We start from the raw sequence: 24,207 nt of genomic DNA, 5'->3' as shown, positions 1-24,207 counted from the left end.
CGGCAGAAAAGCCATCAACTCGTTGCTTTTGGGACACATTGAGATCAGCCTAGTACCATATGACATTTCTGGTGGTTTAAGGATAAAAAATGTAACTGCCGGCAAAGCTTACTTGATTAAAGTATACCTGAAGGAGCGTCTCCACCCCCATTGTTCTGCTCGGACACTGAGGTCCAATACCGAGGGCCTTCTGGTGGTTCCCTCGTTGTGAGAAGCCAAGTTGCAGGGAACCAGGCAGAGGGCCTTCTCGGTGGTGGTGTCCGCCCTGTGGAACGCCCTCCCATCAGATGTCAAAGAGAAAAACAGCTACCAGATTTTTAAAAGACATCTGAAGGCAGCCCTGTTTAGGGAGGCTTTTAATGTTTAATTGATTGTTTTATTTCATTTTTCTGTTGGGAAAACCCAGCCAGATGGGCAGGGTATAAATAATAAATTATTATTATTATTATTATTATTATTATTATTATTATTATTAAGGGGGGTCTCACCTTTCCTTTTCCTTTTCTAACAAAGTCATAAAACACAGATTCTCAAAGTTTTATCTTAACTTGTTTGAATTATCTGTTGACCAAACTTGGCTACTTTGGCTAACAGTTTGGTTGTGGGTATATTCCAGTCTCATGAGAAGAGAAGAATCCTTGGAAAAGACCCTGATGTTGGGAAAGATCGAGGGCACTAGGAGAAGGGGACGACAGAGGACGAGATGGTTGGACAGTGTTCTCGAAGCTACGAACATGAGTTTGACCAAACTGCGGGAGGCAATGCAAGACAGGAGTGCCTGGCGTGCTATGGTCCATGGGGTCACGAAGAGTCGGACACGACTAAACAACAACATATTCCAGTCTAGAATCTACCCATTCTACAAAGAACACCATCATTGCTTCCCCGATAGAATACTGAAAATGTATTTTCCGTAAAGCGTTGAGAATGTGAAGCAGTTCCTACCTTCTACTCACAGAACAGTTCCTAAGGGCCCCCATTGGAAGACAGCACGGCAAACTAGTTTTAACTGGACCTAATGGTTAGGGGACCCTTTACCTTATGTTAGCTATAATCGTGCCTTGGACAACCTCATGGCTATGGTGCAATTTTTCTGTAATAGCAAAGCAACTAGAGCTCACCCCGCCGTGCAGATTCAAACTGCAGACCTTCCGATCAGCAAGCCCAAGAAGCTCAGTGGTTTAGACCACAGCTGGGCACATGACCCGGAAAGCTGTTTGTGGACAAACACCGGCTCCCTCAGTCTGAAGCAAGATGAGTGCCACACCCCATAGTCGCCTTTGACTGGACCTAACTGTCCAGGGGTCATTTACCTTTGGGACGCGGGTTAAACCACTGAGCCTAGGGCTTGCCGCTCAGAAGGTCAGCGGTTTGAATCCCTGCGACGGGGTGAGCTCCCATTGCTCAGTCCCAGCTCCTGCCAACCTAGCAATTCGAAAGCATGCCAGTGCAAGTAGATAAATAGGTACCGCTACAGCGGGAAGGTAAACAGCGTTTCCGTGCGCTGCTCTGGTTCGCCAGAAGTGGCTTTGTCATGCTGGCCACATGACCTGGAAGCTGTACGCTGGCTCCCTCGACCAATAATGCGAGATGAGTGCCGCAACCCCAGAGTCGATCACAACTGGACCTAATGGTTAGGGGTCCCTTTACCTTATGTTAGCTAAAATCATGGCTTGGATAACCTCATGGGCTATGGTGCAACTTTTCTGTACTAGCAAAGCATCTAGAGCTCACCCCGTCATGCAGATTCAAACTGCAGACCTTCCGATCAGCAAGCCCAAGAGGCTCAGTGGTTTAGACCAGTGGTCCTCAACCTTGGGCCTCCAGATGTTTTTGGCCTACAACTCCCATGATCCCTAGCTAGCAGGACCAGTGGTCAGGGATGATGGGAATTGTAGTCTCAAAACATCTGGAGGCCCAAGGTTGAGGACCACTGGTTTAGACTACAGCTGGCCACTTGACGCGGAAAGCTGTCTGTGGACAAACGCCGGCTCCCTCAGCCTGAAGCGAGATGAGCGCCGCACCCCATAGTCGCCTTTGATTGGACCTAACTGTCCAGGGGTCATTTACCTTTACCTTACTAGGAAAGAACAGTATTTCATCCCATTTGAAGCTGTAGTTGTTGGGGGTCTATGAAAAGGGAATGATTTTCTGGTAAGGCAGCAGCTAGATCTTAATGTATCTAGCTGTCCAACCATTAGGAGTTCAGACATTTTTAAGGGCCATTTAGCAAAGCAGAATTCCCCAAGGATCCATTTACTCACAACACAACACAACACACCGCATGCAGTTTCTCAGCTGGGTTACTCACAGTCTCTCTCATCTGATCCATCAGAGCAATCACTGCTGCCATCACAAACTTGCTCTTTTGCAATACATTTGCTGTTATCCTTGCAGGCTTGGAGCGGCTCCGAGCATTGTGGTTTGGTGCATCTAGTACCATGCTCTAGAATGTACCCCGTGACGCATCTGCAACTTCTCCCTTGCGGAACTGGCAAGCAAATGTGGCTGCATCCACCATTCTTTTCTGAACAGCCACTGCTACCTAGAAGTAGCAAGAGAAAGATTTTTAACCGCTTTGGCTTACCTGCTACTCTGCAAAATGTGGTGTGTTAAATGGAAGCACCCTCCTGTCAGCTTGGTTGCTGGTGCAATAAACCCGTGGCTGGTTTTGTTTGTTTTGGTTTTTATAAATAAGTATGTTATGCAAAGAAGTATACCAAGTTTTCTCATGTCATATGTATATCACAAACATAGCATAATAAATGTGGAAAAATATCTGCAACATATGTTTCATTATTAGTGGTCAATGTGTGAGTTCTTGGTTTATGAATTGGTTTAAACAATTAGGAAGAAGAAGAAGAAGAAGAAGAAGAAGAAGAAGAAGAAGAAGAAGAAGAAGAAGAAGAAGAAGAAGAAGAAGGAGAAGGAGAAGGAGAAGAAGGAGAAGAAAAGGGGGAAGGGAGGGAGTGGCGGGTGGGGTGGGGGTCAGGTGGTTATGCTATTCTTCTACTTACGGTAGTGTGTGTGAGGGGTTGTGTCAGCATTACTTACTATTCACTTGTATTTCCTTGGTGGTGAGAGGTTGGGTGTGGTTGGTTGTCTTTGGTTGGCTGTAGTGAGAATTGTTTGTGTGTGTGAACGGGCTGTGAGTGTGTATTTTTGAATCACATCAGCCAGATCGATTCGTATGCAGTCGGGGGATTCTGGTTGTTGTCTTCTTGGGCTGTGTATGTGATAAAGGGGAACCAAACCGGGGTGAAGGTGTCTTCTTCTATTTGTCCCCGTGTCGGTTTATTGGTCCGTTTTTCTAAAATAAACCTGTGTTGAACCCTTCTGTTACCTGGTCCCCAGTTTAAGCAATCTAGAGCAGGCATCCTCAAACTGCGGCCCTCCAGATGTTTTGGCCTACAACTCCCATGATCCCTAGCTAACAGGACCAATGGTCGGGGAAGATGGGAGTTGTAGTCCAAAACATCTGGAGGGCCAAAGTTTGGGGATGCCTGATCTAGAGCAAGCTTTAAAGATAGCGGGAGGTCTTCCAGAAGGCAAGCAGCTTGACAGATTCAAGTAAGGAAGAACTGGTGCCCCTATTTTTGTGTTAGGTTAAGAAGCCACCATTTTGAGTTATACCCCAAAGGACCCCGGTTGACCAAGTAACTGCTCAGAAGAGACCCTGATCACCCTTTTAAAACTTTAAAAATGTTTACCTTGTTGGTTGAGTTTGCTGTAGATCTTTATATCCACAAGTTTCTGCTCTTCTTTAAACCACCAGTTTTCCAATTCACCCAGTCTGCTGTGCCACACCTTCGTTGCACCTATTAAGACATAAAATTAGAGAAAAAATTGGAGACACATTCCTTACAGTAACCTAGGGGCATTACTGGTGTGTGTGTGTGTGTGTGAGAGAGAGAGAGAGAGAGAGAGAATATGGCTACACGTAGGTAGCCGTGTTGGTCTGACGTAGTCGAAACAAAAGAAAAAAAATCCTTCCAGTACACCTTAGAGACCAACTAAGTTTGGCATTGGTATGAACTTTCATGTAAATGCACACTTCTTCAGATACACTTAAACAGAAGTCACCAGACCCCCACCATCTCACTATATATAAGGGTCTGGTGACTTCTGTTTCAGTGTATCTGACTATATGGCATTAGAATTTCCCACCCCAATTCCCAACTAGCTAGAATCAGTTTATTTCTCAGCTAATTAGGTAAGTTATCGCCGTGCACTGTGCACTGCATCAAGGCTCCCAAAGAATATCAGCTGAAGGTGTCCCAAAAGCTTAGGAATAATGCTAAACACTCATCTGAACCCCCTAGAATGCCGATAATTTAAGACTTCTAGCTAGGATCAGTTCCTTGGCATCTGCCCCACTTAATTTTGTTGGCAAGGACTTCTCAAGTACAGGCAGGTGATCAAGCATTGCCATGTGCTACCATCTGTCACATCTACCCAGTGGGGGGTACGTGGCTCCGGGCGCACATTTCTGAGGGGGCACAACCAGGCGCCCCCACGACAGGCTCCCTCAGCGAGGCTGGAGCTGTGGGGAGACAAGCTGTGCCCAGGCCTAGCCTTTGGGGCTGGGGCACCGGCAGTACCTCCTCCACCTTGTGGCCAGCGAAATGACCCCCATGTGCCCCACCACTGGGCTGGCCGAGAGGGAGGGAGGAAGAGGAAGGGAGGAAAGCACTGCTGGAGCCACGTGCATTGCCCAGAGTGCCTTGCTGCAGTGATAGGTAGCATGTGGTGACACGGTGGTGCCCTCAGCTTCACCTTTTGTCTGCCTTATCTCTGCTCCCAGGTTGGGACTAGTTTGCAAGGAGAGATTCCATTGATTAGACGCTGGCCAGCGAAGGGACTGACCATTACCCAGTTCACCAGAGGGGCACAACACTTGCCCCACCTCTATGCCAACGATATGGCAGTCCTCTCGTTAACAAAGCTAGGACTTAACAACATGTTGAAAGGCCTTGTGCAATTTTGTGAGGAAAACTCCTTGAAAACCAATTATTCCAAAAACCAAAATCATACCCTTTGGCACGCGTAAACAGAGTCCCATGTGTACTCTCGAGGGCAACACCATAGAACAATGCCCAGTATTTAAATACTTGGGCGTTACTTTCCATCATAGGCTATCGTGGTCAGCTCACCTAAACACAATCATTTTGGCCGGCCGCCGAACCATGGAGGCCCTGGTAAAAAATTTCTATGCCAAAGGAGGCCAGCTGGTGGTGCCAATAAGAAAGGCAAAATATCAGCAAAATCCCTCCAATGTTGCTATACAGGGTGGAAATATGGGGGTGGAAATCGAAAGCACTCCAATGCCTGGAGACCCTGCAAAACCTCCTGGTAAGAAAGATTGCCCCCAATGGGACAATCCCCGCCCAATTAAGAATGGAACTGGGACTGCCATCTATTGTGGCAAGAGCCCACATCAGGATAATCATTTATTATAAATCTCTTGCAGAAGCCCCCAACTCGCTTCTTGCCAAACAAGCCTTTCTAGCCTTTACTGGCAGCCGCATTTGGTCAAAAGGCATGGAGGCCATCTGTGAACGTTATTCCCTCCCAACTTTCTCCGTTCTGATCGCTTGGGACAATGATAAAATCCGTAAATTCTAGATAGGGACGAAGCGCTGGACCTGGCCCTATCCAATGCGGCCAACCTATCCACGTGGTATCCTCGCGTGAAGGCAGTAAGAACTATGGCTCACTATTTGAGCGACCTGACGAACCCTTCACAAAGAAGGGCCTTCACACTTGCCCGCTTCTATTCCATTCCCACAGCATTTTTACAGGGTATATTTTCCAACACTCCCCCCGATCTCCGACTCTGCCCGTGCAACAAGGGAAAGATAGAGGATTTTATCCATTTTTTCTTTCACTGCCCCCATACGACGCATTAAGACCAAGGCTCCTCATACTAATTCCTTTGCTTATCGCCCTGGAAGATGACCGCATGAAATTTCTATTGGTGGACGCTAACCCCAGGGTTACCCGCGGAGTGGCCATTTATATCTTGCAGGCCCTGAAACTCAGAGCTCTTTCAACTGGCTAATTCTCTCTAGACGCAGATTTCATTAAACAGTCTCCAATGGACAAATCACACGATGCATCCTAGTTTTTACCAAATTCTGTTTTATATCGCATGTTTTTATATCCGATGTTTTGTAAGTGCTTTCGATACATGCTCTGTATAATATCGGTAGGTTACCGCTAGGATTTTTCTTTCTTTCTGTTTTATGTGTTATGTGCTATGGCCAACCGGCTAATGCAATAAAAATTTGATTTGATACTTGCCCCACCCCGGAGACCAGCAACCCATGCTACGCCCCTGCATCGACTCACTCTTTATTTAAATATAATGTTTTTTCTGGTTCTGCATTTGTTGGAGCCTGCTTACCATTGCGCGCCGTTGTTGTCCAGACCATTATCCCCTCCCCGGCTGTGAAGAGTGTAAGGCCACGCAGCCCAGAACGAATGACCCTGTACTGAGTCCCATCCATCCGAATGCTTTCCACAGTGCCTTTTGCTGGAAGAAAGAAAGTTAGAGGCTGAGCCGTGTAAGAGGAATATGCATGGGAACTACAGTGGTACCTCGCAAGACGAATGCCCTGCAAGACGAATTTTTCGCAAGACGAATGCATTTTGCGATCTGATAGTGAGCTGATGGTGACTCACAAGACAAATTCGTTTTGTGAAAAATTAGTCTTGCGAATCGCGGTTTCCCATAGGAATGCATTGAAATTTAATTAATGCATTCCTATGGGCAAAAAAAAAAAATTCAATGCATTCCTATGGGTGATTCGCAAGACGAATTTTTCGCAAAACGAATTGACTTGTGGAACGAATTAAATTTGTCTTGTACTCCTGTTGTTTTTGAGGAGCAAAAATATCATTGAGATTCAACCCACATTACATTAAGGACTGGCATCTGCAGAGAAGCATCCCATTCGCTGACTTCCATTCCCTAAACTTTGCATGATATTGAAATATTTCTTGAAGGAATTCCTAGCAGGAAGTCGCCAACACTTGTTACAATGATTAGATCTTGCTGGCCATGCCTATCTTGGATTTTTGATTCTCTGCAAGATACAGATAGAGCTTAAACACTGACACCATATCCTAACTGGATTTGAAAGCCAGCCCATTATAACAAATAAAAGTAAATGCAACAAAGTTAACAAAGGATCCATTTCCAGATCCCAAGATGGGTTATTTAAAAAGTTAGCTAGTGGTTCAGACACTACAGTCCACGAAGCTGGCCAAGCCTTTCAACAAGAAGATTCCACCTAAACATTAGGAAGAACCTTCTGACAGTAAGAGCTGTTCGACAGTGGAATTTGCTGCCAAGAAGTGTGGTGGAGTCTCCTTCTTTGGAGGTCTTTAAGCAGAGGCTTGACAGCCATATGTCAAGAATGCTTTGATGGTGTTTCCTGCTTGGCAGGGGGTTGGACTGGATGGCCCTTGTGGTCTCTTCCAACTCTATGATTCTATGCCCAAAAGGAGGCTAGCTAGCTGTGCCCAAATAATTTTACCATTGTGGATGTTTAGACTACTTACCTTGGTCAGCCCAGTAGACCTGGGTGCCATAATCTACTATTGTTAAACCCACTGGAGTCTGTGATGTCGTCCAGAGAACCTTCCTCTTGCTCCCATCCATGGAAGAACATTCTATTGTGGGACCAAGGGCGCTGTGTTCGTTACCGGAGTCGACAAAGCACATAGCCGCCGTTGGGGGATGCAGAACTACAGAAGTTGGATGGGATAGCCCATCGCTGATCAGCACAAGTGTGTATCTCCCATCTGAAGTTGCTACTTGGATTGATGGGTGCTTGCTGTCAATCCAGTAGATGTTGCCACTCAGCCAGTCAAGAGCTAGTGAGATCACGGTGCCCTTGACCGGCAGGACTTCCTTCAAAGCAACTCTCCCGGCATCCTTCATAGCTAGGACCTTTATGGCGCCACCTTCAGACTCCGAGAAGTAAAGTGCATTGTCACGTACAGAATAGTCTACTGCTGCCAAGCGGTTGACGCTGGTCAAGGGGAGGGTGCTGTGGACAGGGAGGGTCAGCTGCCCCGAAACGGAACGCAGTTTCTTTAGGTAGACCTAGGATTTTAGGACAGCATTAGAAACATTTATATGGTTTTGGGAGGCAACAAGAGGGTCTTCCATTTGCAGCTTCAGAGGAGAAACTATGCCAAGGAAGCCCTTCTCATCTGACCTAAATCTACTGGTCCTTAGGGCCTCTTTGCCACAACTGGCGAAGACGAGTCTTCACACAAGTCTAAAACAACTCTCTGCAACAGTGAAGTGGAAGCTCTCCATTAAAGTGAGTTTGGCAGAAGTGTACAAGGGGTCTGACTGGGGCATCACGGTCTTCCTCACTTGTGAGAGAAAACACAATGGACATTTCACAACGGCGACTGCTGCAGGGAAAGCTTAATCAATGTGCGACCCTGAAGTTTTGGATCCCCTCCAAACTGGTGCCAAAGTTTTGTGCTAGTTTTGTGCCACCTTCCAAACTGAGTAATTGATACTCCAACCAGGAGACAAAGGTATTCCCGCCCCCCACAAGCCAACGTTGTGCGATTCACTCCAAACCGGTGCCAAATTTTGCAAACGTTTCAAACCTTTCTGCACTGCAAACCTTGTTCCCAAAATGAGGAACTGAGACTAAAAATTGGGTTCCTAGTTAATGCCACTGAAGTGAAATGCACTCAAGATCCCACATTGTCTGATTGGCTCCAAGCGGTGCCAAATTCTCACAGTTGTTTTGCACCGTTTCAGAGCACAAACCCCATGTTTTGCATTGCCCCCTAAAAAGCACATTAAATGCATTAAACCTGGGAAATTATCTCTGCCCGGGGGCTGACATAACGGCAGTTTGAGCGTTTCCGCTGCACCAAGCAGCACAAAACTATTGCGCAATGACTGCTCTCCACATCAAACGGAGGGCGCCCTTTTGCGTGCCCGCGCACAGCACCCCCAATCCTACGTGACTCCCAGCAAAGCGCTCCTGGACCACCTCCCCAAGTGCGGACCAGGCAAGGGCAGGGTCCGCTCTTTAAGCATAAAAGGGGGTGGAGCCTACCTGGAAGCTCTCAGTCGGCTCCAGAGCTTCAGGAGAGTGGTCATCGCTGGACTTAATCCTCTGAGAAGGTGAGGCTGGGGCCACAGTCTGCTCTGGGGTGGGGTGGGGTGGGGAGCCATGCCTGGCGGCGATCCCCGGGTTCCCCGTTAAAGGGGTTGTGTTGAGGGGAGTCACTGGTCATATGCAGAAAGGTTGTCAGTACACACCCGTGTTGCAGTGAAATGGCGGGCAGGCTCTCTGCTTAAGCATATGTCTTCCAGAGCCAGCCCAATCCCCAGACAAATTGGTTAACCCTGATGTGCCCCAGATCCCCAGCCTAAGCCAAGGTCTTCCTACAGCTGAAAGTTTAATAAAGTTGTGGCCAATTTTAATCCCATAACACTCTGTCACGAGTCTGTATTCCACCCGGGTGTCGCCTGGGGTCAGGGGGGGGGGTGTCTCTGCCTGGGCACGCGAAGTCTGGCACCGGCTTGGAGTGAATTGGACAATGTTGGGTTTGAGGTTTTTACCTGTGGCCCCTGGTTTAAGTGTCCATTGCTCAGTTTAGGGGGGGGGAGCACAAAACACGGGGTTCGTGGCACAGAACAGCACAAAGCTAGCACAATACAGTGGTGCCTCGCTTAACGAATGCCCTGCTTAACGAAATTTTCGCTTAACGAAAGGTTTTTTCTAGCGGAGGTTGCCTCGCTAGACGAATTCATTTTCGTCTAGCGAATCGCAGTTTCCCATAGGAATGCACTGAAATTCAATTAATGTGTTCCTATGGGCAAAAAAAAATTCAAAAAAAATTCAATACATTCCTATGGGATTCGCTAGACGAATTTTTTCATTATAAGAAAAGACCCGTGGAACGAATTAAATTCGTCTAGCGAGGCACCACTGTACTTTGGCATCAGTTGAGAGGGAATCGAAAATTTCAAGGTCACACTTTAATGCAGCTCACGGAAAGGGAGATACGCAATATTTTTTTGTTGAGCAGCCCTGTAAGAGCTCAATCTAGTCCATGTTTACCCAACAGGGAAACAAATCCTTACCTTTCCAACTTGCCACCAAGGGGGAAAGGACCCCTTGGACTGGAAAACTAAAACAAAATTCCCCGCTATTATGCAAGAGGTCATTTGCAGCAATACCTGAGTAACGGAGGCTTGTGCAACCAGAAACATGAATGCCGTCTCCTTCAGAGGAACGCAGGTCTTGTCATCGTTTGAAAGCACGAGTCCAACTGGGCAGTGGCAGCTTCCTCTTTTGACTGGGTTCAACAGGCACAAGTGGGAACAGCCATTTCCCGCACACGGGTTGGGAGCTCCCGGCTGAAGAACTTCATGCAGGATCTGCAAGCCAATTCCCCCAGATGTTAAAAGCCTTGACCGAGATTGGTGTTTCCAGGGCATCTCTGTGTGTAGCCTGAATCGAGACCATGCACTGCAACGTACAGAGTGCTGGGGAAAATCTGCAGGAAAGCCAGTCTGCATTGTGTGGGTGGGGTTGGGGAAAGGAAAAGCATTTCCCATTTAATCTGAAGTTTGTGGCAGTTGTCATGAAGGGGGGAGGGGATGTACCTTCCGTCCTCCATCTGACAAAGCACGAGGCCCACGAGGCCAGGTGTGTAACAGGTCAGTTTCCCCGACATTCTGGATTTAGACAGATCCAGTGCGGCATTTTGAAGCAGAAGAGCTTGCATTGCTCCCCAGCTACTGAATAACTCTTTATTTTAACAAGCCAGGGTCCTTCGGGCCTGCGTTATTATTTCCAATAGGATTGTAAAGGCTTTGCCAAGCTAAGTGGAAAGCAACCAGCTTCTTAACGCAAGTGATTCACTTCAGCAGGCAAGTTTGATATAGCTTTTACTGATGGTCGGCAGTCTGAACCATACTCAAACATGAGACTTCCCAAAACACTAATTAGTGTGGCAACTATACTCACAAGAATAGCGGCATTTGGCTTATACTGTGTTCCTGACCATGTTTTCCCTTCTCCCAGCCTGCCTTGCAGCAAATATTACTTGCTTAATACAATAGCGTGAGAGTTTTGTTCAGAGGGATGCTAGGCAAAAAAAGTCCCAGCAGAACCCAGTTTCAGTTATTCTTCAATGGCTGGGCAAGGAGATACACTCTTGGCTCAACTGGCTGGTCCGCTACAAAGAGTTAAAGGCATTACCTTAAGTCCATATGGTTGCCCGTGACGCTTGATAAGGACGGATCTATCCTTGCCAGTCCTTTTGTGTAGCCTCTGTACTGTCCTTGTTTTCATCTCAGACCAATAAACGTAATCCTCAAAGACAGTCACTGCAAAGGGACTATGAATTTCATTCAGCTCAAACACCTAGCAGAGGGGAAATGAAGTGTTGATGTCAAGATACTTATCCCAGTTTGACCTAGATCTTATGTTCAACAAAGATTCGGATGTTTTTAAATGGGCATTGTTCCCCCAACATTTGTCTTTGTCACTTCTGGGTCAAATGCAAGATTTCGTATCCATATAGAATTCTATCAAGGTTTACTGAGAGCAAAGATGGATTGTTACACTGCAAGCAGGAGCAAGTTCCCACTTTTAAAGCAAAAAGAAGCTTTAGCTCTTAAATTGGGCCGTGGGAGACAGGAGTGCCTGGCATGCTCTGGTCCATGGGGTCCCGAAGAGTCAGGCACGACTAAACAACAAACCTGAGCTTATTCCACAGCTGGAAGAAGGCATTTATTTGTTATTAATTTAACTTGCACACTGCTTTATATTTTAAGAAATCTGTAAGTGGGTTACATCAACCGTACTACCAATACTTCTAAAGTACCACATTTAAGTAACACAAGGAATATTTCTCTCAAAATGCCTTAAGTAAAATAAAAAAGGTAAATCTTACACAAAATGAAAATACATCAATTTTCAGGCTGGAAGTTGGAAAGCACAGTGGAGTCAGATTAAGGGGTGGTTTTTCTTTACTGATATTGTGAATTAACTTGAGTCAAGAACAAAGAAAGTGAATTTTAAAGCAATATACAGTGAGGGGGGCGGCTGCACCAAGTATCTGATCCACTGCTAAATTTGCCCGTTTGCCCTCTGACGAAGAAATGACCAGTCCATAATTTTAATGGTAGGTTTATTGTAGCTGTGAAAGGCAGGAAAAAAACAGGAAAGCCCCCAGAAACCCAGAAGGCAAAAGTCAGATTGATGTGCACTATAAGGAGTGAAATAAGTATTTGATCCCTTTGCAAAAGATGACTTAGTAAGAATCATAGAGTTGGAAGAGACCACAAGGGCCACCCAGTCCAACCCCCTGCCAAGCAGGAAACACCATCAAAGCATTCCTGACAGATGGCTGTCAAGCCTCCGCTTAAAAACCTCCAAAGGAGGAGACTCCACCACACTCCTTGGCAGCAAATTCCACTGTCAAACAGCTCTTGCTGTCAGGAAGTTCTTCCTAATGTTTAGGTGGAATCTTCTTTCTTGTAGCTTGAATCCATTGCTCCGTGTTCGCTTCTCTGGAGCAGCAGAAAACAACCTTTCACCCTCTTCTATATGACATCCTTTTATATATTTCAACATGGCTATCATATCACCCCTTAACCTTCTCTTCTCCAGGCTAAACATACCCAGCTCCCTAAGCCGTTCCTCATAAGGCATCGTTTCCAGGCTTTTGACCATTTTGGTTGCCCTCCTCTGGACACGTTCCAGCTTGTCAGTATCCTTCTTGAACTGTGGTGCCCAGAACTGGACACAGTATTCCAGGTGAGGTCTGACCAGAGTGGAATACAGTGGTACTATTACTTCCCTTGATCTAGATCAGGCATCCCCAAACTTCGGCCCTCCAGATGTTTTGGACTTCAGTTCCCATCATCCCTGATCACTGGTCCTGTTAGCTAGGGACCATGGGAGTTGTAGGCCAAAACATCTGGAGGGCCGCAGTTTGGGGATGCCTGATCTAGATGCTATACTCCTATTGATGCAGCCCAGAATTGCATTGGCTTTTTTAGCTGCTGCATCACACTGTTGACTCATGTCAAGTTTGTGGTCTACCAAGACTCCTAAATCCTTTTCACATGTACTGCTCTCAGGCCAGGTGTCACCCATCCTGTATTTGTGCCTTTCATTTTTTATTATTTTTTGCCCAAGTGTAGTACTTTACATTTCTCCCTGTTAAAATTCATCTTGTTTGCTTTGGCCCAGTTGTCTAATCTGTTAAGGTCATTTTGAAGTGTGATCCTGTCCTCTGGGGTATTAGCCACCCCTCCCAATTTGGTGTCATCTGCAAACTTGTTATTATTAGTTGTTATTCTGTCTCTCACAGCTATAATAAACCTACCATTAAAATTATGGACTGGTCATTTCTTCGTCAGAGGGCAAACGGGTAAATTTAGCAGGGGATCAAATACTCCCCCCCCCTCACTGTACCTACTTTGGGGTCACCCAGTGTGTGTGTGTGTGTGATCACATGAATATTATAAAAAACCATTCTTGCATGCAATAACACATTTGGCAATCGCTCCATCCACACTCCAGAGAAGCTTATAAGGTCTGTGCTACCTTCATACCGCTGCCATCCAAGTAGGCCGACCCAATGTAGTGAAACTTGTCGTCAGACCAGAAGATTTTCCAGCTCAAGAGGTCAAGGGTTATGCTGGTGGGCCAGCCAAGCCCACCAAGTAGTACTGATCTCCTGCTTCCATCCATACCAGCTTGCTCTATTTTGGAGTCATCCCCTATTGCAGACCAATACATTAACCTAAGGAAGAGAAGGTGAACGTTTAGATAATTCTGCAGGGCAGAAAAACTGAATGACTTCAAGTTTTCACAAACTACTGATACAGTGCTTGTTGGAAAGAAAACGTTCGCAAGCCTAAATTCCATTTTAGCCTGCAGATTTTAATTGTCATTTGTCCCCTTATGAGAATCACACATCTTTTATCGTAGCCAGAGCCTACTTTGAGCCAGGTCATGAATCCCTATGACCAGAGCAGGAGCTCAGATAAAAAATTCTGCAAATGGTAAGTGTGCATTGTCCTTTGCACACGAGTTGACCCCAGCACACCAGGATGAAAAGCTGGTCTTCTGTGCAGTTTAGAGTTCCAGTTCGGACGCTTTCTTTTTAACCTGCATGGCTTATAAGGTCAGCGAAGGAGTTGCCATCAGTCCTATTTTGTGGCAATATTTTTTTAACGTTTTGATTGGTCAAGGTTGCCAAGCCTGCTTGAAAAGTTTTCGTATGGGGTGGGTAGGCACAGCGATACAATGTGCACCTCTGCTCTTTTTTATTTTAAAGCTTAGGCTAGCCTTGAAAAGAAGCCAAGATCAAGAGCCAAGACTGGAATGGCAGGCCAGCAAAGCTTCTCACAGTAATTAGAATGGCATGTGTGGCTTTTGGGCAGCCTGTATCTGGCACATGCAGCAGACTACATGGTACCTTGGTTCCCAAACGCCTTGGTTCCCAAACGCCGAAAACCCAAAAGTAAATGTTCCAGTTTTTGAATGTTTTTTGTGTTTTTGAGGCTTTTTCAGTTAATTTGTTTTTGTGACTGTGTGGAACCCAGTTCAGCTACTGATTGATTGATTGATAGTGTGGCTGCGGAAATGGCTAAAAGCCCCCCCATCCAAACAATGACTATCATGAGTGCAGGTAAGAAAAACTTTTTTTTTTATCATCTACAATACTGTCTTATTTATTTTATTGCACAGTACATTGATTTTTGCTTTCATTTCCCCATTGTTTTGATGGGATAGCATCCAATTTCATTGTAATTACACAATGACAATAAAGAAATCTAATATACTGTAATCTAATTTTGTGGATCGGTGGTCTCGTGAGATAGTAAAATTCATGATAAACTGCTGTTTTTATGAGTGGTTTTTAAAAGTCTGGAACGGGTTAATCCATTTTGCATTACTTTCTACGGGAAAGTGCACCTTGGTCTTGGAACAGACTTCCAGAACAGATTAAGTTTGAGACCCAAGGTACCCCCTGTATTCCAATGAGAAGCCCAACCCTCTTGGAAGCAATGTTCATAAAATACAGAGACTTTGAAAGTCTTACCCATCCAACAGGTGGAGTGCGAGTGACCGAGGCTGATCCAGGTAATCAAGAACCACAGTGTGCTCAGGAATTCCTCTCCATTTACCATTTAGCTGTGTAGCCATGATCTGTCCTGCCATCCCATCTGTCCAGTAAAGATTTCTTCCTACCCAGTCTACTGCTATGCAATCCGATTTGATTCCTGGAGTCATTGGGGGGGGGGATGGGATAAAATGAGTGCACTCCACCGACACTTGGAGGTAAAGAACGTAACTCTCCATGCAAATCAGTCATTGCCTGTATTTACTCAAGCAGGTGCCAACTTGCTGTGTTAAAATCACCTAGGCCAGGGGTGGCCAACACCCAAGAGACTGCGATCTTCTCACCGAGTTAAAAACTGGCAGTGATCTACCCCCTTTTGGGGGGTTTGGATCAAAGTTGTTGAGTTTTTTCAGAGAGGAGGTAAAATGTTGAGCTTTTTTTAGGGGAGCCACAATTGTTCAGCTTCTTTGGGGGGAGCCAATGATCTAAGAGTGATCTACCGCAGACATCCAGTGATCTACCTGATCTAGGCTATTAGAAAAGACAGGTGAAGCTACCTGCAATGACTTTCTGCGGCAGTTCATGGATTGTACAATTTTCAGTTGTGCTTCAAACCACCTTGCAAATACTGGTGGCCTGAACATGCGGTTGTTCTTGAATTAGCCCAGGAAGCTTCTTCTGAAGCCAGATTCAGTTTGTTATTATTTTACATTCAACAAGTAGGAAGTTCCATCAGAGACTTTCAGCGTACAAAGTTCAAAGTAAGTAGTTTGCTCCCAAGTCAGATGCCCGAACCTAAACCAAAACACCCACCTTTAACTAGAGTCCCTCTTTCCTTGTTTCTCATGTTCATCCACTTAATACTTTCGGCATTGAGGTCCATCCAGAAGATTTTCTGCTCCACCAAGTCATAGTCGATCGAAAAGATAATAAGGTCCTTCTCAGTGGTCAATATAACATCTTCTTTCAGGCTCCTTAATCCATATAGGATCAAATTGAACTGAACCGCAACAAGCAACTTCGGCTCAGAGCCTGCAGGAAAGAGAAGTGGTTACACATTGCAGTTTAGACCCCTGCTGCCACCACCTGGAGCACAATACTTGGCAGGGCATTGCACAGACTCCTAGAAGCATAGGCATAGTCAACCCCAGCATTCAGTAAACTGAATCTGCCGAGTTGGTGCTTCGGACAAGTGAAAGCTTGCAAGCGAATCGTCTGCCAGCCAGTTTTCTTTTTTTAAAAAAAAAAAAAAGTTACCACTGTACTTAACATGACTCCCCACATTTTTATTTGGATGAAGAGTAATACTTGGCAAGTTATGCCAGCTTTCTTTTTACAGTGGTACCTCTACTTACGAATGTTTCTACTTACAAATGGAGCTCCGTCCGCCACCTTGGATGCGGTTTAGATAGGATTTTTTCTACTTACGAATTTTTAGATAGGGTTGCTTCGACTTACGAATTTTTTCTCCCAATGCATTCCTATGGGATTCGACTTATAAATTTTTTCGACTTACAAATGTGCGTTTGGAACGCATTAAATTCGTAAGTAGAGGTACCACTGTATTTGTTTGCAGCTTCAGTCTTTGCAAAGCAATGCTACTTTTGGAAGGTGCTAAGTTGGGAGTCCTTTCCCAACTAACAACTATTAGAGCTGATCAGCAAGCTCCCATCACTTTTCCAGCACCGTGCAAGACAAAACAGTGGCTTAGTTTCTAAAGCTTCCTAGCCCCAAGTCTGTAGGTGCATGTAAAGGTAAAGGTAAAGGGACCCCTGACCATTAGGTCCAGTCGTGGCAGACTCTGGGGTTGTGGTGCTCATCTCGCGTTATTGGCCGAGGGAGCCGGCATACAGCTTCCAGGTCATGTGGCCAGCATGACTAAGCTGCTTCTGGCGAACCAGAGCAGCACATGGAAATGCTGTTTACCTTCCTGCTGTAGCAGTACCTATTTATCTCCTTGCACTTTGACGTGCTTTTGAACTGCTAGGTTGGCAGGAGCTGGGACCGAACAACGGGAGCTCACCCCATCACGGGGATTTGAACCGCCGACCTTCTGATCGGCAAGCCCTAGGGTCAGTGGTTTAGACCACAGTGCCACCCACGTCCCGCGGGTGCATGTACCTGAAGCCAAATTCTTTTATTCAGGCAAGCTCAGCTCAAGCCACCGAACCATGCAGACAGATGCCTACCAGAAGAGGCAAGCTACGCATTTACAGGGCCTTACCAACTACTTTGCAGGTGTGGCCATCTGGTTCCAGCAAGTAGCCAGGGTGGCAAGTGCACATATAGCTTCCTTCTGTGTTGACACAAGTCTGGCTGCATTTCTCCTCCGACAGCTCTTTACATTCATTGATATCTTTGCAGGAGCGCCTGTCGCTCCTTAGCCGGAATCCTTCGTAGCAAGCACATTTCTGTAGGGAGAAGGTTACGTTTAAAGAAACTTGGGTCTTCATGTTGCAGGCAAGCAGGTTGCTTCTATCATCTTCGTTCAGAGCTTTTATTGTTGGAACGCACATGTATGAAAAGTTGCTGCTGGAGAAAAGTGAAATGATCGTTGCTGCTCAAGATTGATTGGTTGCTGTGTGTTCCATCAAGCTGAAAGAATCCCAGCAGGACAGAATGGAAGCTTAAGCTACCCATTCAACAGAGCAGGCAGACAAGGGGGCCTGGATTTGAAGGAAGATGTTCCCTTCAACAGAGCTGGGAAATGAAGAGCTAAGCTTTCTAGGCTGGCGGCTGCAGCTTGTGAAGTGTTAGGCAATTTGAAGGGTCCTCTAAGTATGAATGATGGTGCTGGAGGAGACTCTTGAGAGTCCCATGGACTGCAAGAAGATCAAACCTCTCCATTCTTAAGGAAATCAGCCCTGAGTGCTCCCTGGAAGGACAGATTGTTAAGCTGAGGCTCCAATACTTTGGCCACCTCATGAGAAGAGAAGAATCCTTGGAAAAGACCCTGATGTTGGGAAAGATTGAGGGCACTAGGAGAAGGGGACGACAGAGGACAAGATGGTTGGACAGTGTTCTCGAAGCTACGAACATGAGTTTGACCAAACTACGGGAGGCAGTGCAAGACAGGAGTGCCTGGCGTGCTATGGTCCATGGGGTCACGAAGAGTCGGACACGACTAAACGACTAAACAACTAAGTATGAATGATAGGTGATGAGGTAGGGGACAGAAACAAAGGGAAATGTGCTCAATACAGCTCTTTCTTAACGTACAGTTTTAGGAGAAGAGTCTCAGTCTGTTCTGACGACTAATATAGTGGTTGGCCCACAGTTTTAACCAGGACTGCAATGAACATTCTTTCCCTGTGATCACAAATGAAAACTCTCCACTGCTGCAATTAGACTTGCAAAATCCCTACTGGTACAAGTCAGCTTTCCTACCTCCTACCAAGGCTGGGGGTGGAGAACTGGTTTCCTAAAGAAACCCCATCCCCTGCACCTGATATTAACTTTAAAATGAAACCAAACATGGTTGCCAAGCAAGCGGACACATTAAAGTTTGGCTTCAAGCTGGAAGCCTTGCTGGAAAAAGTTGACCAATATGCCATCCGCTGAATGCCTATCTTCCGACTCAGAACTGGAATGGTGGAAATCCATACAGTGAGCAGACATTCAGTTTTAAAGGGCATTTAGGCCAACACAAGGTTAAAACTGAGTAACGAAGCTGACATGCATCTTACAAAACTTGACAATATAGCTATCTGCCACTTTCCTGCACCAAGAGGAATTTGGCTTTCGTGGAAAGAGCCTTGGTAAGCTTTGTCCTGGCAGAAGCAGCAGTCCGTTTAGAAGTCACTCAATGCAGAGCCCTGTGGAATGGGTTCTAATGGGCAGGGAGGATATATGAATTGCAATTCATCCCTCCAGACTCCCAACGTGTGCGAGTTGAACAGGGTTTCAAAACCCCATCCTTGGCAGCAAAATTAAAAGCAGCTCTGAAGTAAGGTGGCTCGCCTTTTCGTACATCGCTTAACGAAGGAGCAGGCGACAGCTTGGGTTCAAAAATATAATTTGCAGTGGTACCTTGACAACTGAACGATTCGACTTCCAAAGTCGACAACCCCGGAAGTCTTCTCGCCGTGCGTGCGTTCTGCGCCTGCGCAAAGCGGTGTGCGTGTTCTGCACATGCGTAGAAGCGCGAAATTGCACTTTGCGCATGCGCAGAAGCGCCGCTTCGACAACCGAAGACTTCGACTTACGAAGACGGCCGCAGAACAGTTCGTCTTCGTAAGTCGAGGTACCACTGTATTTACTTATATCTTTGCATTAAAGGTAAAGGGACCCCTGACCATCAGGTCCAGTCGCGTCCGACTCTGGGGTTGTGGCGCTCATCTTGCTCTATAGGCCGAGGGAGCCGGCGTTTGTCCGCAGACAGCTTCCGGGTCATGTGACCAGCATGACAAAGCTGCTTCTGGCAAACCAGAGCAGCGCACGGAAATGCCGTTTACCTTCCCGCCGGAGCGGTCCCTATTTATCTACTTGCACTTTGATGTGCTTTCGAACTGCATTAGTTCACAGCAATTGCAGCAGTAAAAACTATGCAGGTGAAATGCGTGTGTTTACAATATAACCAGCTTCAGGCAAGTGCCTAAAGCTGGAGCAAGTGGAGGCATAGCTGCATCTAACGCTGGGCAAAGGATGAGAAAGTGAGAGGAACAAGAAGTCCTATATGCTCCTTCCTCTCCAGGATATGAGGGGAAATGACATCACACAGTCTACCCATTGTATTTCTACGGCCTGTGTATTTGCCTAGCAGCAATACAGCTCTGTGGACTCAGCCCCTTCTCATGCTAACTAGCAAGAATATGCATTGGTTAGGTTTGGCTGCTAATCTCCCACAAGCCCAAAGTGGTAGTATCGTCAACATCCGAGAAATAGCAAACTTACAGGCCCGCTAGGAGACTTGTAGCAGATCTGGGAACACGACCGCTGGCATGCAAGGGCACAATACCTGCCTTCATCCATTCCACCTTGACAGTCTGGTCTCCCGTTGCACACCAGAGTGTAATTAATGCAGGTTTCGCCACACTGGAATTCATAGCCCAGGCACTTCCTCGGCTTGCCTGTGTAACAGCAAGGAAAAAAACCTCAAAGACTGTACAAGGATTAAAATGTAGAGCAGAAATACTGTAAGTGGGTTTTCAGAACTCTTAAGGGGCCAAGCTGTTACAGCAGTAAAACCTGCATGCCTTTCTACCAGTGGATTTTAAAGGCAGTGAAGAAGAAGGAGGGCATGCAACTGAGAGTTGAAGAGTTTGGTTTCCCAGTTCCTCGTGAGTCTGGTGATGAAAAGTGATCAAGGGAGGAACTGCAGGGGAGAGGGCGGTGAGGATCCAGCAGCACTCCCCCTTACCTTTTTACACTTTAAAACTGCACCTCCCGCCCTACTGGGGCAGACGCAGATTTATGTTTTTAAAAGGTCTGCTGCTACTGCGTGTACTTTGGCTATCATTTTGCTCATCTGCTAAGGGAATACCACACAGCAGGGTCAAATCCTGCTCATGTTCTTAAGAGTGAAATGGGTGGCAGTGAAGACTATTGCACTTGCATTGCTGATGAAATTACTGCAGGCTCATTAACAAGCTTGCAGGAATGCCTATTAAAGCAGGTTTGGGGAACCAAAATGTTGTACTACGGTATAAATGCCATCGTCCATGGCCATGTTTGTTTTGTGCTGACGGGGGTTGTAGTTCAGCAACAACTGGAGAGCCAGCGGTTCCTCACTCTTGTATTAGAAGTTCTGATCCACTCTACACCTAGTGCTGGGTGTTGCCGTTTCTCCAAAAAGCGGAGCAGCTTTCTATGGAAAGTGCAGGTAGCTCCCTAACACAACTAAGCTGCAAGACTGTCAATCCACTTTGCCTTCTGCTATTCTCTAGACAGGCCTCAGGGTGTTCACTCGAGGATTCCCCCCCCCCCATACTTGTTTTGATTTCTCCTTTACAGAATGTGCGATTACTCTGCTGGTGAACAGCACAAGTAATTCCACCACCTAAGACTTTTAAAGGCAAGGTATTTTTCTCGTGGCTCTTGAATGGGAGTGCCACATTAGTCCAGTGGCAAAAGCTGCTTGGCGGTAAAGGCTTTAAGCAACCCACAAAAGCTCTTGCAAGGGAAACGAGAAGAGTACTTACAGGAAGTCTCATCACTCCTGTCTCTGCAGTCAGCCTGCCCATCACAGTACCATAGGTCTGGGATGCACTCGGAACTTCTGCATTGCCACTGGTGGTCACCGCACTTGTGCTCTGGCAAACTGCAGTCCTGCAAGGAGAAGGCATTCAAGCAAAAGGGATTTCTCCTTTGCAGTTTTCTTGTGCTGCTGGGATAACTATGCCAGCTAGAAATGGCATTTGGAACACTCAACAGTGCTTCATTTTGCAGCTGGCTGCTGGTGGCTATGAATTCGTGCTTGCTTAAAAAGCAACCTCTTTGTTGTCCAAGCCCATCACAAATACTGTGACTTTTGGCCATACTGTAAACTTTGGGACTTGCCAGGTCCTCTAGAAAACAGGAAATTTGCATTGCGTATTCTGCGTGTACTTGTTAGTGCTTTAAAAGAAATGGAATAGCCATCTCCAGCCCTTAATATGTTTGTAACTGATCAGATCTTTATAAATAGCCAATTTGATGGCACTCTGCATTCCTTGCCAGTTATACACACACACACACACACACACACACACACACACACACCTGTTCATCAGATTCATCTTTGCAGTCCTTATCGCCATCACAGAGCCATTCTTTGAGGATGCACTCTCCACTTTTAGGGCAATTGACTTCATCCGAATGGCAGAAATGTAGCTTTGGGGCTACTGGGCAGCCTACTTCATCTGAGCCATCCTTACAGTCACGGTCTCCATCACAGTGCAGGGAGTACGACACGCACTGGCCACTTCTGCATCGGAATTCCTGTTCAGTGCACTTTGCATGAACTGAAGAGACAGACACCAGGGTTTATTGTTTCTAGAAAGCACCCAAGAGATTTCACTCATATAGGATTCATGAATAATTGAATGCATTCTCCCCACAATGATCAATGTAAAATACCGTACTTTTCCATGTATAAGACTACAGTCATACCTTGGTTTAAGTATGCCTCGGTTTGAGTATTTTCAGTTTAAGTACTCCGCGGACCTGTCTGGAACAGATTAATCCACTTTCCATTACTTTCAATGGGAAAGTTCGCTTCAGGTTAAGTACACTTCAGTTTAAGTACTCCGCGGACCTGTCTGGAATGGATTAATCCACTTTCCATTACTTTCAATGGGAAAGTTCGCTTCAGGTTAAGTACGCTTCAGGTTAAGTACGGACTTCCGGAAGCAATTACACTCATACCTCAGGTTAAGTACTCTTCAGGTTGAGTACTCCACGGACCCGTCTGGAACAGATTAATCCACTTTCCATTACTTTCAATGGGAAAGTTCGCTTCAGGTTAAGTACGCTTCAGGTTAAGTACAGACTTCTGGAACCAATTGTGTTTGTAAACCGAGGTACCACTGTACGTTTTTTTACTCTAAAATAATGTTAAAAATATGGGCTCGTCTTACCTACGGGACCGCCTCTCCTGGTATGCCCCGCGGAGGACCTTAAGGTCCACAAATAACAATATTCTGGAGATCCCGAGCCATAAGATGGCTAGATTGGCCTCTACTAGAGCCAGGGCCTTTTCAGTACTGGCCCCAATTTGGTGGAACGCTCTTTCCCAGGAGACCAGGGCCCTGCGGGATTTGTCATCTTTCCGCAGGGCCTGCAAGACAGATCTGTTCTGCCTGGCCTTTGGGTTAGACTCAGCCTGACCCCTGTGTTTTCCTCCCTCATGGCTTGGATTTATGGACTACTTGAAATGAGGCTGCATTTTAAATTTTAATACTGTATTTTAATCTGTATTTTAATTAATTGTTTTTATGTTATATTGTAATTCTGTTGGTGTGAGCCACCCTGAGCCCGGTTCTTGACTGGGGAGGGCGGGGTATAAATAAAAAATTATTATTATTATTATTATTATTATTATTATTATTATTATACAAGGATAGTATCTCCTCCCATTTTCTTAAACCGGAGTCCCCCAAAATAGGGGACGTCTTATACATGGTGCTGTCTTATAGACGGAAAAATGTGGTATATTTAACACAAGCTACACAAAAATGCATCTGGGTCCCCAAACCCTGTAAGAATTGACATATGATTCAGCAGTTTAAATTGTGTGAAGATATAATGACCCACGATCATATGCATTAGTCCTTCAACTGTCATAGCTCCAGGAGATGCAGATATTTACATATCCCTTTAGCAAATAAGCCATGGTGCTACATATGGGTTCAGATTTTATGCCGACTCCATGTTTATGAATGGAACATCCTGCTAATTCACACAACCAGGAACAGGAAAGTGCTGTCCTTGGTTGCAAATTGGCTGCTGCACCAACAGCTGTAACTGTGCAGGCAAATGCAGAATGGACTTTTGGGATGAAGAGATGCTACAGCCTCAGGTCCTTACCTTCCAAGTCCCGGACTGCAGAATCCGGGACCGGCAGCCGTGTGACACCGGAAGTTGCGTCGACGTAACTTCCGGTGTCGCTTTGCCCTTCTATGGGCACAAAAAATTGCCGCCGCCGACACCGGAAGCCGCGTCTATGCACTTCCGGACATGCGTAGATGCGATTTTTGAAGCCGGCGGCGGCCATTTTTGGTGCCCATAGAAGGGCAAATTGGAAAGAAAAAAAAATGGCCACCAGCAGGAGAAGATAACGGAGAAAAACGGGAGACGAAGTGATACGGGGGACCACCGGGAAAAGGTAAGTAAAAACGGGGGTTTCCCGGGGTACTTGGCAGCTATGCTCAGGTCATCTACTGGGTTCAAGACCTAGCCCTCCAGCCCATTCTGAGTTCATCACTCCATTATCCAAAACAGTCGGTAGTGCAAAGCCATTGCTCCTAGTTCAAGAGTTAAGCATCATTTGAATTAAAAAGTTTCTAGCAAGTTCAGACAGTGCCACCAAAGCTTTTGTTGCAAGGGGCAATGCCGCCCTGTCCCTGCAGGTTCAGGAACAAGGTTAAGATA

At 46.0% G+C, this 24,207-nt stretch overlaps 1 protein-coding gene across 1 annotated transcript in view; it reads right to left on the bottom strand.

The window, feature by feature from the left end:
- LOC118075273 (low-density lipoprotein receptor-related protein 2-like) overlaps window positions 1-24,207 on the bottom strand; it is a 94,113-nt gene that overhangs the window by 3,609 nt on the left and 66,297 nt on the right. The window contains exons 18-30 of the mRNA XM_060269097.1: window positions 21,838-22,079; window positions 21,279-21,405; window positions 20,032-20,207; window positions 17,363-17,549; window positions 15,952-16,170; window positions 15,118-15,298; window positions 13,614-13,812; window positions 11,256-11,420; window positions 10,229-10,429; window positions 7,567-8,113; window positions 6,407-6,535; window positions 3,711-3,818; window positions 2,312-2,545 (exon numbers count right to left, since the gene is read on the bottom strand). Of these exons, the coding sequence (XP_060125080.1) occupies window positions 2,312-2,545; window positions 3,711-3,818; window positions 6,407-6,535; window positions 7,567-8,113; window positions 10,229-10,429; window positions 11,256-11,420; window positions 13,614-13,812; window positions 15,118-15,298; window positions 15,952-16,170; window positions 17,363-17,549; window positions 20,032-20,207; window positions 21,279-21,405; window positions 21,838-22,079 (2,715 nt within the window). The remainder of the gene's footprint in view (window positions 1-2,311; window positions 2,546-3,710; window positions 3,819-6,406; window positions 6,536-7,566; window positions 8,114-10,228; window positions 10,430-11,255; window positions 11,421-13,613; window positions 13,813-15,117; window positions 15,299-15,951; window positions 16,171-17,362; window positions 17,550-20,031; window positions 20,208-21,278; window positions 21,406-21,837; window positions 22,080-24,207) is intronic.

Source organism: Zootoca vivipara, chromosome 16 (assembly GCF_963506605.1).
Source record: "Zootoca vivipara chromosome 16, rZooViv1.1, whole genome shotgun sequence".
NCBI lineage: Eukaryota > Metazoa > Chordata > Lepidosauria > Squamata > Lacertidae > Zootoca > Zootoca vivipara.
This window is presented reverse-complemented; position numbering and strand designations above follow the sequence as displayed.